This window comes from Talaromyces rugulosus, chromosome V (assembly GCF_013368755.1).
Source record: "Talaromyces rugulosus chromosome V, complete sequence".
NCBI lineage: Eukaryota > Fungi > Ascomycota > Eurotiomycetes > Eurotiales > Trichocomaceae > Talaromyces > Talaromyces rugulosus.
The window spans coordinates 4,582,940-4,603,367 of NC_049565.1; the positions used below are offsets into that span (position 1 = coordinate 4,582,940).

The 20,428-nt window shown below is 46.1% G+C and overlaps 1 protein-coding gene across 1 annotated transcript; it reads left to right on the forward strand.

The window, feature by feature from the left end:
- Positions 1-201: 201 nt before the first annotated feature.
- On the forward strand, positions 202-20,063 carry TRUGW13939_10106 (uncharacterized protein; the record flags this gene model as incomplete). The annotated part of the gene is made up of 4 exons (XM_035493219.1): positions 202-723; positions 800-8,659; positions 8,717-13,282; positions 13,356-20,063. 4 exons carry the CDS (start codon positions 202-204, stop codon positions 20,061-20,063), a joined length of 19,656 nt encoding a protein of 6,551 aa, XP_035349112.1.
- Between the last annotated feature and the right edge of the window lie 365 nt (positions 20,064-20,428).

The following is a 20,428-nucleotide window of genomic DNA, read 5'->3' on the forward strand; positions in this document are numbered from 1 at the left end:
GTCTGGCGGATAGTCAAGAAAGTACTATCGCTTTTTTCATCAGGGCAGGTAACTATATAGAAAGAAGAGACAGGTCTCTTAAAAAAACGAAACAACATCCCCCTTCCTTATTTGTCATTTTTAACCTTAACCCCCTCATATTCTAGCAATATTAACATACAGCCCGATTATAAACAATATTCGGTAGTATAATATCTCGCAATGGAGGACTCAGGTACAAGCCACCCCAATGCGGAAGACTTCTGGAAACAGAACATGTCGCAATTTGAATCCTGCTTCTTGAGTCACCTGGCCGGCACCGCTTCCTCTTCTGACTGCCCTGCGAACGGTCCTGTGAAAGGGACTGTCGAGTGCCGTATCTCGGATTCAACCCTTCATTTCTTCCAGCAGGCCTCGAAAACTTCTGCGTTGACAACTTTGCAGACAGCCTGGGCTACTGTTTTGGGACAGTATCTAGCGGCCAACTCAGCAACTTTCATGAGTGTGAGCGTCGGTAGTAATGGGCCGTTGCAAAGCAATATTTGCCATGTCGAATGGGATGAAAAGACTACCACTGGTGAACTGACAAAAAGCTTGGAAAACTGGCACAAGCAGTCCCTGCCATACCAGGATAAAGGGCTCTCTTCGTTCGCACATCCAACACCAGTCTGCGACACTGCTGTGCAGGTCTCTTTCAAAACTTCTACCCCTTTGGAAGGCTTCGCTAAGCAGACACTGGATAAAGTACGTGACTTGAAGATAAAGACTCTTATGACCATGCCGACAATTGACGATTCCAAATGCTGATCGATACTTCTAGTGTCTTATTGTTGTGAGCCTCTCCATTAATGAGGACAACGTAAAACTTATCCTCGAATATTCTTCGTTGTCCATAGCCTCTGCGCAGGTAAAAAGTCTATCCGGTTCCCTGGAAAAGGGGCTCGAAATTGCGGTGTCAAAGTCATCGCATCCGGTCTCATTGCTAGATCTCTGCTCAGAGGATGGTCTACAGCAACTATTCAATATGAATGCGACGATCCCTGATACTATCTATGATTGTGTTCATACCCTCCTTGAGCAGCAGGTTGCTACTCAACCTCATTCTCTTGCTGTTATCGGACACGGTGGCAACATGACATATCAACAATTGAATGAACGGGCCAATCGCTTATCTATCGTTCTTCAAGATTTAGGGGTTGGGCCTGAAGTATATGTACCATTTTGTTTTCCGAAGTCTACTTTTGCCATCGTGGCGATGTTGGCAACCCTTAAAGCAGGGGGTGCATGCGTTGCCCTAAATCCATCGCACCCGATCAGCCGCTTGGAAGGAATTTTACGGAAAACCGAGGCCAAAGTCGTGTTGACAGATGAATCGCACAGCACTCTGTTCTCTGGAATCGTTGCTAACATCGTTACTGTGACACCAGAATCGTTGGATGGCGAAGTCATTAATGGGCTCAGGACTAAATTTACGGCCTCGGCCAAATCCCTGGCTTCCCCGGAAAACCCAGCTTTTGTTGTTTTCACATCTGGAAGCACTGGTGAACCTAAGGGAATTGTTCTTGAGCACCGTGCCCTTTGTACAAGTATGAAGCACCACGGAGCTACGATGCGTCTTAATTCACAATCTCGATCCCTTCAATTCGCCGCTTATACGTTCGACGTCAGCATTGGAGAGATATTCACAACGCTACTGCATGGAGGCTGTGTCTGCGTTCCATCAGATGAAGAGAGACTTACTGACCTTGCGGGCGTCATTGGCCGATTGAGAGTCAATTGGGCGTACCTGACACCCACCGTTGCAAGCTTGCTTGACCCGCGAGACGTCCCAACCTTGAAAACGCTGTCACTGGGAGGCGAGGCAGTTAAGCAAGAAAATATTGAGACGTGGGCAGACCATGTTTATCTCATCAACATCTATGGTCCAGCCGAAACTACAATTTGGTCAACTGGTCTAACCGATCTCAACGCCAAAACACCAGCTACAAACCTCGGTTTCGGACTGGGCGCCCTCATGTGGGTGGCAAATCCACAAAATCACAACATACTATGCCCCATGGGTGCTATTGGAGAAATTCTAATAGAAGGCCCGATTTTAGCTCGAGGTTATTTGAAAGACAAAACAAAAACAGACGTGGCCTTCATCGAGGACCCAGCCTGGCTTCCGAAAGGCCACCGGCCTCGTCGACTTTACCGGTCCGCAGATCTAGGCTTTATGAGTCCCGATGGCACCTTAAGCTTTGTTGGCCGCCGCGATAATCAGGTTAAGATGTATGGTCAACGAATTGAGATGGGTGAGATCGAATTTCACCTCAAGCACACGTCCTCCGAAATCCAGTCATGTGCTGTTGAGATGATTCGACCAAAGGCACACAATGAACTTCCGTCCTTGGCTGCATTTATTTGTTCCAAGTCCAGTGCTCACAATTATAAGCAAGATAACGATCTTACACTTCCTATTACGACGGAAATGAGACACAATCTTATGGCTTTAAAAGATCTTCTAGCTCAAAGCCTGCCATCTTACATGGTACCGTCTTTGTTCGTTCCTTTGATACGCATGCCGACATCAGTATCTGGAAAGCTGGACCGCCGAAGCCTTCGCGAACTAGGTTCAAATTTCACAGCACCACAGATTTCCACATACGCACTTTCAAGCTCTAAGAAGGAAGCACCGGTGACAGCGGACGAAAAGATTCTGCATTTGCTATGGGCCCAAGTCTTAGGTCTACCTGGAAATTCAATTGGCAGGCTTGACAGCTTTTTCCAGCTTGGGGGTGACTCGATATCTGCCATGAAACTTATAAAGACTGCCCGTCAATCCGAAAGAATTTTGACAATGTCAAGTATATTTCACAACCCGACCTTGGTCGAAATGGCTAAATTGCTTCATGTGGCTTCACATTTAACTCCACTTGGCAATATACAGCCATTCTCCTTATTGAATACTTCTCCAACTACCAGCATTGTGGAAAGTATTTCTAGGAAGTGGAATATCCCATACTCAGAGATTCAAGATATTTACCCATGTACTCCACTTCAGGAAGGCCTCATGGCTATCACTCAGAGACGGCCAGGCACATATATATACCAAAATGTCTTCGACCTCCCGCCAAGCATTGATACCGCGAAATTTCGTACTTCGTGGGAAACTGCAGTGCAGACTATTGAAATACTTCGCGTAACCATTGTTCCTGGAGATGGTGCCGGAGCTTATCAAGTCGTCAAGAACTCTGGTATTGAATGGGAGACCCCAAGGGATATCAGCGAATACTTGAGAAGCGATTTAGCCAAAACCATGCAGTATGGTGACTCGTTGGCCCGATATGCAGTTACCGAGGGAGGAGATCAAGGATCGACTTTTATCTGGACAGCTCATCATGCACTCTATGATGGATGGTCACTGCCACTAATTCTACAGCGCGTGGAACAGATTTACAAATCTGGCCAGCCACCACAGGATTTGAAATCAGTCCCATTCCAACAATTTATCTCTTACCTGCAAAGTTCCGATACTGTTTCTTCGGAAAGTTTCTGGAAAGAGCAACTCCTGGGTGTCTCCCCTCCTAAATTCCCCCATTTACCTACGGTTGCGTACGAACCACGAGTCAATGAAATACACCACCACGAATTGGCTCTTCCTCAACCATCAGCCACGGGAGTGACAAACTCCTCATTGATTCGAGCAGCATGGTCGCTCTTGATGAGCCAATATTCCGACGCCGGGGATGATATTGTATTCGGTGTTACAACTGCTGGACGCAGCGCAGATGTTCCCGGAATTATAGACATGATTGCCCCAACAATCGCCACAGTGCCGGTGCGAGTGCATATTGATAGGGAGCAAACGGTCACTCAATTTCTCAACATGGTTCAATCACAAACCGTTGAAATGATTCCATTTGAGCATATTGGGCTGCAAAATATCGCCAAAATAAACCGTGACTGCCGTGCGGCTTGCGGGTTCCAGAATCTACTGGTGGTCCAACCAGAGGAAGACGATAACCTGAAGAGCACCCTGGGAATTCGTCAAAGAACCGACCCCGCTGTTGGCATTCACACATATGCATTAGTCGTCCAAGCCATGCTCAGGACCGATGCTATCAAGCTCCAAATTGACTTTGACAATAAAGTGCTGTCATCCTGGCAAGTTCAGCGTATTTGCTACCAGCTGGATCATATAATTCATCAACTTTGCTTGAATATATCAACGCAGCTTGACCAGCTTAGGTTCTGCAGCGAGCAGGATATGACACAGCTCATGGATTGGAACCGTAACTTTCCTTACGTCGAAACACGAACCGTACATCAAATCATCGAGTCCCAGGCTTATCTCACGCCAGATGCTGAAGCCATCTGCTCTTGGGATGGAAATTTCACGTATAAAGAAGTCGATCAGCTGTCAAATCGACTTGCTCGTTATTTGGTGGAACTAGGAGTCGGGCCTGAAATTATGGTCCCATATTGCTTCAATAAGTCAGCATGGACTGTAATAGTCATGTTGGCAATAGTCAAAGCCGGCGGTGCATGCGTTGCTTTGGACCCTGGACATCCCATTGACCGCATGGAAGCAATCATCACCAATTCCAGTGCGCAACTTGTTATTACAACCCCTGAACATTGTCATCGATTTGAAAACTTGGTCCCGCGAGTAATAAGCTTCACCCCAGAAATATTCGCTACCATAACAAAGGATGATGGATCCGTGCCTTCAAGGTCAACTTTACGCAACCCGATATTTGTTCTGTTTACATCTGGCAGTACAGGAAAGCCGAAGGGAATTGTGATTGAGCATGGAATGTTTGCCTCCAGTGCAGCTGCCCACAGTGAGGCCTTTGGAATCACATCACAATCTCGTGTCTTCCAATTTGCCGCCTATACATTCGATGTTAGCGTCGGTGATATCTTCACATCTTTAATGCGTGGAGCATGCATTTGTGTGCCATCTGATGCTGAGCGGATGAATAATATTTCTGGTGCTATCAACCGAATGAAGGCAAATTACAGCTTTCTAACTCCTACGGTTGCCAACTTACTCAGCCCTGCCGAGGTGCCGACGCTGAAGGGCCTAACCCTAGGTGGTGAAGCCTCCACTTATGAGAATATTCGAACATGGGCCGAACATCTGGACCTTATTGTCTGTTACGGACCTGCTGAGTGCTCAGTATATTGCTCAGCAAATCCACCCGCGACGCTGCAAAGCAATCCCGCTATTCTTGGGAAGGCCGTAGGAGCTCTTATTTGGCTTGTGGATCCACAAAATCACAACAGACTGAGTCCGATAGGCTGTGTCGGCGAGCTCGTTGTTCAGGGTCCAACGGTTGCCAGAGGCTATCTCAACGACCCCGAGAAAACCGCCGCTTCATTTGTCGACAGCCCAGCGTGGCTACCTAAGGGGTTTTCGGAAAATCACCGTCGAATTTACAAGACAGGAGACCTTGCACGCTACAACCCCGACGGATCTCTAAGCTTTGTGGCACGTAAAGACACGCAAGTCAAAGTGCGCGGTCAGCGAGTTGAATTGGCAGAAATTGAAGTTCATCTTTCGCATAGTCCGGAGATCAAACATGCGATGTTATCGGTTCCGACAGAAGGTAGCTACAAAGGGCGCCTTGTGTGTATCTTATCTTTCCAAGGTCTGTCTCCTACAGCAGGGGACCTCAGCGAAAGCGAAATTCAGCTAGTAGATGATTCAGACAAGGAAAAAGCAGCAGATTTGATATCAACTATCCAAGAAAGACTCACAGAGAAGCTCCCTCCTTACATGATCCCAGCCGTATGGGTTGTGATGAAAAACATTGTCTTAAATGCTTCAGGAAAGATGGATCGCAAACGTGTCAAGGGCTGGTTGGAAGATGTTGATGAGTTCAGCTACCGCTTTATTGCTGATATCGCCAACGCCAGAGTTGCGGCAGATCGACCTACAACTGACGTTGAGAAAAAGATTCAGCTGGCGTTCAGCAACACCTTGAACCTTTCAATTGATAATATTGGCCTCGAAACATCTTTCCTCGTTCTGGGTGGCGATTCTATTTCCGCCATGCAGGTCATGTCCCGCCTACGCTCTGAGAATGTCATTGTTGGTGTACAGGACATATTAAGGCATAAAACCACATCTGCTATCGCAAAGCGCGCCCAGGTTGATAAAACGCCCCTCAAACGCGATATTGGGGCCAAACCAGAAATTCTGGAAGAGTATTTTGAACTGGCTCCAATTCAAAAACTCTTCTTCGAAATGCAACCGCTCGGACAAAACCACTTCAATCAGAGCTTTGTTTTGAAGTTAGCACATGATATATCCACCACTACCCTGGAAAATGCCCTTAAAGCTATTTTACAGCGTCACTCCATGCTTCGCTCCCGATATACCAATATCGATGGAGTATGGCGTCAAAAGATAACGGCAGATATTGACGGGTCTCTTCTACTCGCTCCTACTCAACGATTCTCAAGTCGTGAACTCATGCTCGAGGAGTTTGCCAGACTCCAAAGGTCACTTGATATTGAGAAGGGGCCCGTTCTTGTCGCAGAAAAGTGTTGCGTAGCGGACAAAAATTACCTTTTCATCGCTATACATCATCTTGCTGTGGATCTTGTCTCGTGGCGAATAATTATTCAGGACCTCGAAGATATTATTGTTTTCGGTAAATTCACCTATCAGCCGTCGATCAGCTTTCAAACATGGGCAAATATGCAACGTGAATATGCTTCAAGCTCGTTAACTGAAAATTTCACTGCTGTTAATGTCTATCCCGCGGACTTCGCATACTGGGATATGGCAGTGGGGAAGTCAAATACCTGGGGTGATATCACTGAATCCTCATTTACTCTAGATGAGAAAACTACGGCCCTCTTGTTAAGTGACTGTCACCGTGCGCTTAGGACTCAACCCATCGATGTGATGATTTCCGCTTTGATTTTCTCTTTCCAAAAAGCCTTCGCAGATAGGAAGGTTCCATCAGTATTTCTAGAGGGACATGGTCGTGAGCCGTGGACTTCTGATGTTGATATTTCTCGAACTGTGGGATGGTTTACAACCATGTACCCCGTGAGCGTCGAGACCAATACGACTACACCGAAGTGGTTGGATACCGTTAAGCGGGTTAAAGATAACCGCCAGAGCGTTCCTAACAACGGATGGCCATATTTTACTTCACGGTTGCTGAAGACTAGTTCGTCTCAACCTGTTGATGACTCCAAAATCGAGATCCTTTTCAACTATTCCGGTCTCTATCAGCAACTCCACAGATCCGACGCACTCCTTCAAGATACTGGCATATCTGGCACCCAGTGTGGCGAAATCAGCCCAGTAATGGAACGCTACTCTTTGTTTGAAATCACCGCATCTGTTGTTGATCAAGGAAAAATGAAATTTTCTTTTGAATATAACAAAAACATGACCCATCAAGTGAAAATTGATTCGTGGATCAAATTATGTGGTCAAATTCTTGGATCCGGTATCAACCAGCTCCTGACAGAACATGAGACCGCTACACTCACAGACTTCCCAATGCTACCATTATCTTCATACTCTGAGCTCGACAAGTTAACTGGAACAGTATTACCAGCTGCAGGGGTCCAGAGCCTCGATCAGGTGGAAACTATCTGTCCGTGCTCACCTATGCAATTGAGTATCCTATTCGCTCAACTGAACTCTCCGGGTGACTATGAGTTCTACACTATCCTTGAAGCCAGTTGTTCTTTAGACACTGAAAAATTCGATGCACAGAAGTTACTGGAAAGCTGGCAGCAGGTTATAGATCGCCATTCCGCCTTGAGAACAATTTTTATTCAAAGCGTTGTTAATGGTGGGTCATACGACCAGCTTGTTTTGAAGCATATACCAGCTCTGGTATCTGAAATATACAGCGACGACCCAGTGGAACATTTACGAAACAGGACGCCTGTCACTATATTCGACGGCAAGGTTGCACATCAACTCACAATCTGCCACACTAGCATTGGTCGCGTGTTTTGCAAACTGGAACTAAACCATGCCCTCATTGATGGGACCTCTATGGCTATTATATTGAGAGATCTAAAAAGGGCATATAGCGGCAAACTTGAAGCGACCATGCCAGCGCTTCCATACTCTGACTTCGTAGCATATTTGCAACAAGGTAGGAAGCAGGAGTCAATTGATTATTGGAGGAATCATCTGCAAGGCGTCCAGCCATGCCGATTCCCTGTCCTTGACGATGGTCGAACACGGGCTTCCGCTCTTCAGTCTGTGGATGTTCAACTCCCTAGCCTGACTCGAGATCTTCTCGTCACTTTCTCGGACCAATATGGGCTCACTGTTGCTAATGTTATTCAAATGGCATGGGCATTAGTTCTACGTATATTTACTGGAACTGACTCTGTGTGTTATGGTTATTTAACTTCCGGTCGAGATGCTCCACTAAGTGATATCGAAAACGCCGTCGGTCCTTATATCCACATGTTGGTCTGCCGTCAAATTTTTGAGGCGAATGACTCTACATTGAAGGCCTTAAAAATTATGCAGGAAGACTTCTTGCAAGGGATGCCCCATCAATATGTATCTCTTAGTGAGATCCAAAGCGCCCTCGGACTTACCGGCCAGAAGCTGTTCAATACTGCCATGTCGTTCCAGCGATATCCAAAGACAGAAAAAGAGACTCTTTCTCTAGAAGCAGTTTACGATTTTGATCCAACTGAGGTAAACTCATTTATACGATCAGTGAGATATTACAAGTTTATACTAATGGTCTATTAGTTTGATATAACCGTCAATGTTGCAACGAGCGATGATGACGGGCTCAGAGTTGATCTTACCTATTGGACATCGAAACTGTCTCCTGATAATGCGACAAATGTTGCACACACTCTTAGCACCATCATTTCTTCTTTGTTCGCAAACCCCGAAACTTTGATCTCAGAGGTTAACTCTCTCAGCAAACAAGATAAACATCATCTCCGAAAGTGGAACTCTAATATTCCCACTGCTATTGATCGCTGCATGCACGATGTCATCAGTCAGAGAGCGCAAGAACGCCCAGATGCTCCCGCTCTCGAATCATGGGAAGCGATACTTACTTACGATCAGCTAGATAAAGCATCAACTCGTCTCGCGGGACTTTTTGCTTCATTTGGTATCCAACCTGACGATTGCATACCATTATGCTTTGAGAAATCCATATACACAATAGTTTCTATGGTCGCTGTTCTCAAAGCAGGCGGGGCTTTTGTACTGCTTGATCCGAAATTCCCTGATAGTCGCCTTAACGGTATCCTGGGTGACATCAACGCAAGATTTATAATTGCATCTCCACAAACCGAGGGCCGGTGTAAGCACCTGTTGGAGCAAGTCGTTGTGGTCTCACCTACAATAATCGACAGCCTTCCGGATCATATCATTTCAAAAATCAATCTAGCCAGCCCCGATAACATAATGTATGTTCAATTCACATCTGGCAGCACAGGCAAACCAAAAGGAGCAGTTGTGCATCATCGGGCTGCATGCTCCTCTATCGAGTACCACGGAAAAGTCATGCGATATGGCCCAAATTCAAGAGCTTACCAATTTTCCTCCTACACCTTTGATGCTATCATCTTGGAGGCGTTCACAACGTTGTATCACGGCGGCTGTGTTTGTGTGCCCTCTGAAGAGGCTCGAATGAGCAGGATGGTTGAGTCAATGAGAGAACTCAACGTCAATATTATGTTTATGACACCCACTCTAGCTCGTCTTTTCAAGCCTGAAGATGTTCCCTCTTTAGAAACATTGATGTTAGGCGGTGAGCCTATCTCTCAGGATTGTATCCAGACATGGGGCGATAAAGTCCACTTAATTGGTGGGTATGGGCCCGCTGAGTGCTGTGTATACTGCTGCTACAACCCACTCAGTGAAACAAAGCTCCGACCCGAGGTCATTGGCTATCAAGTCGGCTCTGCGCTATGGATCGTTGACGCTGAAAATCACAACAAGCTTCTGTCCGTCGGTGCTGTTGGTGAGCTAATTATCCAGGGTCCAATTGTTGGTCGATGTTATTTGAATGATGAAGTTCGAACAAAAGCAACTTACATCCCCAGCCCGCCATGGATGCAAGAATATCACCCGGGGGAACATCAACTTTATAAAACCGGAGATTTGGCCCGTCATAACTCCGATGGCACACTGACGATAATCGGCCGAAAAGATAGCCAAGTCAAAGTCCGGGGCCAACGTGTCGAGCTTGGGGAGATTGAACACAGTCTGAAAGCGTCCCCAGAAGTTATCCAGGCGTCTGTTGTTTTCCCTAAGACCGGTCCGAGTAAAGATCGGTTAGTTGCCGTGATGACTTTGCTCAATATTGCGGATAAAACATCCAAACTTGGGGAGTTACGATTGCTCACGGGAGAGGTGAAAGAGCGGGCCCGGCACATCATCACATCTCTTCGAAAGGATCTAGAAGAAAAACTCCCTTTTTACATGGTTCCTTCCATTCTTGTCGCTGTCGAAAAGCTACCTCTGCAGGCATCGGGTAAGACAGATACACGCTCGGTGAAGAGTTGGGTCGAAAAGTTGGACGAGGAGACGTATCATCAGATCTTGGATATAGAGGACTCGGCAGGTCCTATTGAACCTAGCAACGAAGTCGAGGCTGCAATTCAGCTGACATTTGCAAGCATCTTGGGTCTGCAACAAAAGCAAGTAATGCTTGATAGGTCTTTTATCAGCCTTGGCGGAGATTCCATTTCGGCTATGAAAGTCATGGCTACTTTACAGAAGGCCGAAATACCATTAACTATCAAAGACATTTTGCGAGGTGGATCAATCTCAAAGATTGCACAGGCTTTTACTCAGGGTCAAAACCATAATGGGCCCAGAATTGAACGAGGCAGTGAATGGTTTGGACTCTCTCCGATTCAATCGGCATTGATGAGTCAATTCTCCGGGCCCGGTGCTAGCAGCAATATAACGGATGCTATTCATACCTTTACCGACAACATGATGGTGTCATTGAAAATAAGGGTAGAAGAATCTGAAATACGGACGGCATTCAATAACCTTGCAACACGCCACGCCATACTCCGCACACGCTTCAACATCAAGCCTCGAGGACAATTGGCACAGACTATATCTCCCAATGCCATGAACAGCATTATATTTGACATAACTCATGAATTTGATGGGTCAGACATTACTTCAATTGTGTCGTCCACCACAAAGAAGGTCAATATCTTTGCCGGTCCAGTTTTTGGGGCTCATTTGATCTTCCGTAAAAATCACGCGACCTTGCTATTCCTTGTGGCACACCGACTCATTGTTGATTCCACATCATGGACCGTTATTTTAGAAGATCTTGAAAGGTATCTAAGAGGTGAAACTCCCCCAGAGGTGTCCAACCCTGTCCGGGAGTTGTACAATGCTCAAGCGACTCTTCTTGCTCCAGATCTTGAGCCACAATCTGTTATTGGGCTCCCAGAGACGCCATACGGAAATAATACAGCTGATCCTCTCCCTGGGAAATATGCGAAACGTGAATCATTCATTGTCACTCCTGCTGCCACGGAAGCCCTTCTCGGGCCGGCCAACTCGGCGTTTGGAACAGATGCAGTAGACCTGTTCTTGTCCGCTTTGTTGGCTTCTTTCGGAATTATTTTCCCGGAGCGCAACCTTCCCTCTACTCTGACAGAAAACCATCGACGTTCCTTTTCCAAAGAGGGCGGCTACCCATCTCTTGTGGGAGCTTTCACCGTTCCATACACTTTCGTTTCCTTAGAGAACCGCAAAATGGAGGTTTTTGATATCATTAGGCAAGTGAAAGACTACAGTCGCCACCATATCCGCGAGCCTCGAAATCAGATCTCTCCAACAAATTCTTATTCAGTACCTGAAATTGTTTTGAAATATTTGCCAGATACCGACAAATCGGTCTATGACAGGTCTCTGTTTACAAGGGAGCGATTTTCTACCGGACTCTCTAAATCAGATATTCTTCCTCCTGGTATCATCGTGATAGATATTCAGGCAATTTCCAAAACTCTTGAGGTAGCATTTTACTACGATGATGGCAACAGTCAGAGGGAGCGTATCTCTCAATGGGCCAGCGCTTTTCAGGATCAACTTCAGCACCTCGCTGATAAATTAATATCCGCTTCACTCACTAAGACGCTTTCTGATTACCCCTTGCTTCCGATGACATACGACGATCTTGATATGCTATTGCACAACAGATTACCGGAGATAGGGCTGGACCTAGGAAACATCGAGGATATCTATCCGTGCTCACCACTTCAAGAAGGCTTACTTCTCGCTCAAACAAAGGGCACAGGTAGCTATAACACGTACATATACCGAGAAGTAACTCCTCGTGATGGATCTTCTGGCGAAATTAGCATTGAGCGTCTTGTCACTGCCTGGAAGACCGTTGTCAACCGGCATCAGATTTTGCGAACGATCTTCATACAGGGTGTGAATGAGGCGGCTACTTTCGCTCAGGTAGTCTTACATCATGTGGACGTTACACCTCTTGTTTTAAGTCATTCGGATGGCATTCGACAGCTCAAAAAGACACCACCCACCGTTTTCCAAAATGCGGAACCATGGCACAATCTTGTAATTTGTCAAGATTTTTCTGGAAAGACTTTCTGTCGAATTGACATTCACCACACCTTATTCGATGCGACGTCTGTGGAAACATTATTCAGAGAACTATCGGAGGCTTATGAAAGAGAGAAAATCGCAGGTTCCGCTCCGCTCTACGGTAACTACATTTCCTATCTGAAGGCACAGCAACCAGGTGCGGCTCTCTCCTATTGGAAAGACTTCCTTCAAGGCGCTGAGCCATGCGACTTTCCAACGATTAACGAACAATCCAATAACCATCGGGAAACTTTGTCAGTCGAATTTGAAGTTCCTGGATTTAGCAACATTCAGTCACTTTCGTCTCGGAGCAATGTTACCATATCCACCATTCTGCAAATTGCCTGGGCCTTAGTTCTCCGCCACTATACGGGAAACGAAGACATTTGTTTCGGCTTCCTTTCTAATGGACGAGACATTGCGGTACACGATATTGACAACCTCATAGGCCCTTTAATAAACATGCTAGTGTGTCGGATCAATTTGGGGCCTGATGCTAATATCAACGATATCCTCAACAACACTCAAGATAATTTCTTGAATAGTCTAACGCATCAGCATTCTTCATTGGCCGAAATATACCATTCTCTCGGTCTTAACGGCAAGGCATTATTCAATACGTCACTTTCCTTCGTGAATGACACTTTTGAAGAGGATTCCAAGAGCCAGCCAGCCATTGGGTTCAAAAATGTGGGTGGGCATGGTTCAACTGAGGTCAGTGTTCTCTCACCGAGTTATTCTCTTATAACCGTTTTCTGGTAACTCCATTGGACTAACTTTCTTCCAGTACGATATAGCAGTCAACGTTGCTGTTTCCAAGGGGACTATGGAGGTGGTATTTACCTACTGGTCATCAGTTCTCTCAGTTCATCAAGCAAATCATGTGGCGGAAGCATTTATTAAGTCAATCAACAACTTGGTAAATATGCCGGACCAGACGACTGTGAAACAGATTGACTTTGCAAGTGAGTTAATGTATAATGAACTGCAAACGTGGCACTCAAAACCTTTGCATCCCGTTTACGACTGCGTCCACGATCTTTTCAGACACGCTGCATCAAGATATCCGGAGCATATGGCAATCTGCTCCGTTGAAGGGAACTTCACCTACAAAGAACTGGACAATTTAACAAACCGCTTTTCATATATGTTGAAAAAGCTAGGTGTTGGTCCTGAGGTTCTGGTGCCTGTATGCTTTCAGAAGTCACCATGGACGATCATTTCGATGCTCAGCATCTTGAAGGCTGGGGGTGCTTGTGTTCCACTTGACCCTTCCCATCCCGATAATCGAATTCAAGGAGTTGTCTCAAACTGCAAGGCCAATATCATTCTATCTGCGCCAAGATATGCCTCTCGATTTGCCACAGTGGTCGAGAAAGTTATTTCAGTCGATTCCTCGTTTGTTGAATCCCTTCAGAAGGTAGATTACAATTACGAGAAATCCAACGTCAGTCCAGAAAATGCCGCGTTTATCGTTTTCACTTCAGGAAGCACTGGAACTCCAAAAGGAATCGTCCTCGAGCACAAGGGCCTCTGTACTATGTTTTTAGCCAATGCTCCCGTTGTTGGAATTGGTCCCAGTACACGCACATTCCAATATGCAGCCTACACATTTGATGTTAGCATCGCCGAAACATATATCACGCTAACTCACGGAGGTTGTGTATGCGTTCCTACTGAAGAAGAACGTATGAATGACATTGAAGGGTCTATCAGTCGCATGGAAGTCAACTGGACCTTCCTCACGCCCTCCGTCGCCTCTCTCCTCCACCCGAACGATGTTCCAACTCTAAAGACATTAACCCTTGGAGGTGAGGCCATAGCTCGTGATCTTCATAGTCGTTGGGCAAGCCGTGTGCGTCTAATCAACAGTTATGGCCCGGCTGAATGTTCCATCTGGACTAGCAACAACCAACTATTTGCCGACAGCTCTTGCGGAGACATTGGCGATGGTGTTAACTGCCACTTGTGGGTTACTGAGCCCAATGATCACAATAAGCTTGTTCCCATTGGCTGTGTGGGAGAGCTTGTTGTACAAGGGCCTAACCTAGCCCGGGGGTATCTAAACGATAGGGAAAAAACCGATGCTGCATACATCGATAGCCCTTCGTGGCTCCGAGGCAGTAACACGGTCCGCGAAGGAGAACATCGAGTTTATAAGACCGGAGATCTAGTGCGTCAACGGGCAGATGGAAATATGGAGTTTGTTGGGCGCAAAGACACTCAGGTAAAATTCCACGGGCAGAGAATCGAGATCGGAGAGGTAGAGTATCAACTACGTGCTCGACTTCCATCCAATGCCGAGGTTGCTATGGAAATGATCAAGCCATCGAGCCAGAACAGCCGTCAAATACTAGCTGCGTTTATTTGTGTTGGCAATGAGGAAAATCAAAATACGACTATCACGACTCTCGTCAACGCGTCAACATCCACAGACGAAGGTGACTTCTTGCAAGAACCAACAGACAAATTCAAAGAGATTATCAGCACTTTGGAAGTCTCACTTTCTGAGTCGTTGCCCGTCTATATGATTCCGTCTCTATTTGTCAACGTGAGATGGATTCCGAAGAACACATCCATGAAAATTGATCGAAAAGCGCTACGCCTAAGGGGAGAGGCTCTTTCAATCGAAGAAATATCATCTTACTCGTTCGTGTCTGGAGAGAAATCAGCACCTACAACACCGGCAGAAACGAAGCTACATCAACTGTGGACCGAGGTTTTGAAACTCTCTGGCAGTGCTATTGGTATCGATGATAACTTCTTCCGTGTGGGTGGCGACTCTGTTGCAGCCATGCAACTCGTCACAGCTGCTCGAAAGGCTGGCCTTTCCTTGTCAGTAATGGATATTTTCCAAAATACAACTTTACGAGACATGGCTTTAGCTGCGAAATTTGACCAAAAGCAAGACTTCTCGGCTGAGCTTAACATCGAACCTTTCAGCCTACTTCATGAGTCCGATGTCGAGAGTATTGTCGAGGCCAACGCCAAAAGATTGCATCTCACTCGCGAGCAAGTTCAGGACATCTACCCTTGCACACCACTTCAAGAAGGGCTCATGTCTCTTACTATGAGAGATCAGGGTCTTTATACTTTACAAGCTGTATTTTCGATTCCGTCCCAAATACAACTCGATCGGTTCCGCTCCGCATGGGATGAATTAGTCGAAGATTTAGAGATTCTTCGCACTCGCCTTGTTGACTATGAGCATCGGGGGATGTATCAAGTTGTTATGAATCCTGCGGCAGACAAAATACAATGGAACTATGCAAATAGCCTTCAAGCATATTTGCGGGAAGATCGCAAGGTGCCTTTCGATTACGGAAAGCCTTTGGCACGCTACGCAATAGTAACAGAAGAATCCTCTTCTTACTTCGTGTGGACCGCTCATCACTCTATTTACGACGGCTGGTCTTTGACAATGATGCTTGATCTTCTGAGCAAAAAGTACAACCAGGACCAATCCCCCAAAAGACCTCCCTTTAAGAATTTTATAAAGTGGATGATGGGACTGAATGAAGCAGCCACTAGAGACTTCTGGATGTCAACTTTCTCTAACAGTACAGCTCCATCGTTTCCATCTATGCCTCGCGGTTATAGACCAAAAGCAACGGAAATCGTGACAAAGTCAATCAGAATTCCGCAGAGATCGAATACAGCGATAACCTTGCCCACTATCATACGCACGGCATGGGCTTTGAATGTTTCTCGTTATACAGGCTCTGATGATGTCGTTTTTGGAATGACTCAAAGCGGACGCAACGCTCCTGTTCCAGGCGTTACCGATATCGTTGCACCTTTAATCACGACCGTGCCAGTCCGGGTGACATTCGACAAACAGCAATCGATTGACGCACTTCTAAAAGAAGTTCAGAAGGCGTCGATCGAAATGATTCCGCATGAGCACGCAGGTCTTCAAAACATCAGTAGATTCAGCCTACAATGTCAAACGGCATGCAAATTTCAAAATCTTCTGGTCATTCAACCGCATCAAGAGACTGGAACGGATCCTCTTAATATGGAACAAATTCCAGTTACTGATCTTGACATCCCTGCGTTCGCCATTGTTATTGAATGCGATATATTAGATGGGGAAATCATGGTGAGGGCCGGCTACGACCCAGACATTGTTTCACCGGCCCAGATGAGCAATATACTCTCACAATTCGGCCATATCACAACGATACTATGTCAAGAAACAAATGGTACTGGGAATAATTTGAGAAGCCTACCGTTGCTCGCCGAGAATGATCAACGACAATTGCAATCATGGAATCAGTCACATGACGAACGTGTCGATAGATGCGCCCATGACATGATTCGCGAGCGAGTATTGACTCAGCCCGATGCGCTTGCAATTGATGCGCCAGATGGAAAATTTACTTACAAACAGCTTGATGATCTTTCAACTCAATTGGCTTATTTGCTCGTCGAGACTGGAGTTGGAGCAGATGACATTGTGCCTCTATTCTTCGATAAATCCGCTTGGGCTATCGTTTCTATACTTGGGGTCATGAAGAGCGGTGCAGCATTCGTTTTCTTAGACCCAAGTCATCCCCTGGACAGACTTGAGTATATTACCCAGTCTATTAAGGCAAGATTTGTCATAACAAGTCCAAAACTTAAGAAAGCGTGGAAACTCGATCTCCCGGCTATCACAGTCTCGTCGTCATTTTTCAGCTCACGTCCTCACCATTCTTCCAACCCTATTACCAATGTGACGCCTCGCAGTACTCTTTACGTCATTTTTACGTCTGGAAGCACTGGGAGACCTAAAGGCTGTGTTATTGAGCATTCGTCTTTCCTCACAGGCGCTTTCCACCACGGTCAATGCTCCAATCTCACGCCGAAGAGCCGTGTGTTGCAGATGGCACCTTACACATTTGATGTCAGCATATTGGAGACACTTACTGGACTACTCTTCGGGTCTTGCATCTGTCTACCAGGAGATAGGCATAAAGGGGTGTCCGTTGCTGAAGTAATTAATGACCTAAACATCACATGGAGCTTCTTAACACCATCGGTGGCGCGCACCATTTCTCCGAAAAGTGTTCCCTCACTTGAAGTGCTCATTCTTGGAGGTGAATCATTGTCTCGAATTGACATTGAAACCTGGGCTGGCAAACTTCTTCTCATTAATGGATACGGACCCAGCGAATGCTCGATTGCCGTGGCTGCCAACAGAGAAATAACACAAAACACCGACGCCTCAAATATCGGTTTTAAGATGGGCTGCAACTGTTGGGTGGTGTCCTCCGAAGACCATGATATCCTACTACCTATCGGAGCTGTGGGCGAATTGCTCGTCGAAGGCTCTATCCTTTCTCGCGGATATCTAAACGAACCAGAGAAAACGGCTGCTGTATTCATTGAAAACCCGACATGGACCCTCTCGCAACAGGGATACAGTGAAAATCGTCGTTTTTACAAGACGGGTGACCTGGTCTATTTCAATTCTGACGGCACGATACATTTCATTGGAAGGAAAGATACTCAAGTCAAGTTACGTGGACAGCGTATTGAGATCGGCGAAATCGAGCACCATGCGAGCGTCTATCCTGCAGTTAAGCATGCAATGGTGGCTCTCCCTCGATCAGGAAAACTTAAAGACAGTCTTGTCGCAATTTTCTCTTTGAAAGAACGCACATTCAACAGCAACGATAACGAGAGCCCCGACGATCTACGACCTCTCCAAGGGCCGAGTCTAGATGACATCAATAAGAACCTCCCAGGCCTAAGAAACAGTTTATCTCAGCGCCTCCCGCCCTATATGGTACCTACACATTTTATTGGGGTGGAAGAACTCCCTCTACTTCCGTCTGGGAAAATCGATCGCACCAAGATCACTAAGTGGTTGGAGACTATGAACAACAAGACTCACGAGGTGGTTGCCACCCAAAGTGGAAGCCTAGCTAGTCATGCAGCTGGCCTAATTGAAGAATCAAACGCTATTGCCATAGCCATCTCACAAAAGGTCACGCATCTACTTGCCGGGACTGATGAAGAGTACGCGGAGACAATCCGCAACCGCAATATCGGACTATTACAGGCCGGCATGAACTCAATCAGCGTGGTTTCATTGGCGTCATTCATAAAACACGAGTTTGGCGTTAAGATTCCCATTGAAGCTCTAATGAACAGTTCTGCCACTGTCGAGGACGTTGCGTCTCTTATTGGAAAAGTTGATGTTCACAAAGATACGAAGGTCAACGTTCTTGCAGAAGTGGAATCCGCCTTGGAAGCACTAGAAAGAGAAATCGTGACCAGCTCTCAAACCGAGACACTCGATCTTACACCATCAAAGGGTCACCCGTCTAGAGTCTTTCTTACCGGTGCTACGGGCTTCCTTGGCAGTGTAATTCTCCAACAGTTGCTGGATAATCCTCTTGTCAGTTCGGTTGTTGTCCTTGTTCGTGCCCGCGATAAGAAACATGCCCTGGAACGAATCGTTTCGTCTGCAACACTAGCAAAATGGTGGCGTCCAGATGTTCACGCGAAACGTTTAGAAGTCTGGGTTGGCGATCTTTCCAAGCCCCAACTCGGTCTTGGAGAGACCGAATGGCAGCAAATCAGAGGACAAGTGGAGCCCTCACAGCGAATTGATGCCATCATCCACAATGGTGCAGCTGTCCACTGGGTAGCAGACTATGCAAGCCTTAAACAAACCAACGTCTCCAGCGTCGTTTCTCTACTTGGTTCTTTGGCACAAACCTCTAGAGCACCGTCACCACGCTTCACCTTTGTTTCTGGTGGTGAAGTATCTTTGGACGAGGAGGCGGACACTGATGAATCAGAAATCGTTGAGTCGATGGGAATGGCAACAGGATATGCTCAGACCAAGTTCGTGGCTGATGAAATCGTAAGGCGATTTTCCAAGAAATATCCAACTGCATTCTCGTCAATTGTGAAGCCTGGGTTGATCATCGGAACTGCTGAATCGGGAGTTTCGAATGCGGATGACTTTTTCTGGCGCGTGGTGGCAACCGCCGTCGATATTCAAGGATACAATGCTGAAGAACCAGAGGCTACTATTTTGCTGGCTGGTGCGCAACAAGTTGCATCTGCAGTTCTTGACACGGCCTTGGCGAGCGATATACCTCCGATCGAAATCCTTGTTAGCCATGGAGTCACCACACGGGACCTATGGGGCATATTGAGCGAAGAATTTGGATATCCAATGCAACCAATGAGCCCAGATGCATGGCTAGAAAAGATGAAAGCAAACGTACACGCTACAGGTGAGCAGCATCGTCTATGGCCCGTTCTACACTTCCTCGAGGCAACTGGAGGCTATCTTGGTCGCCAATTGCCCGCACATTTGGAACAAAGCAAGGATCAAATGGAAGAAGTCAAAGCATCACTACGGAGCAGTATCAGCTATATGCGTCGGATAGGATATTTCGCTTCTGATTCCAAAGCGGGGGGCAAGCCTGCTGAGTCTGGGTTTACTCGGTCTATCAACACGACCACAAATGGGGTTTCTTCGTTTTCGTGATTTGTTGTTATATGTTATATCATCTATGTTTTGTGTTATTTTACTTATTTTCTTTTGTTTAAGTAGACTGTCGTGTTGTTTTTATGAAATGTTTGTTTTGGGTACGGATTGATATATCTATCTTTTTTTTAGTCTTTACTTGTTACAGTCTTGGAGCACATATCAAATTTACCAGCTTTTATGTACTCGTTGAATATCAATAATTATCGCTCTATCATTACTATATGTAGTGCATCTCAAATTCAACATCAATGTTAATAAAACCCAATGGATATCTAGTAAACGTTGTCACAAGGTAAGTGAAATTCATGAAAGTTTTGAAAGAATGGATTATAAAATTTAAATTATTAATAAACTCGGTGTCT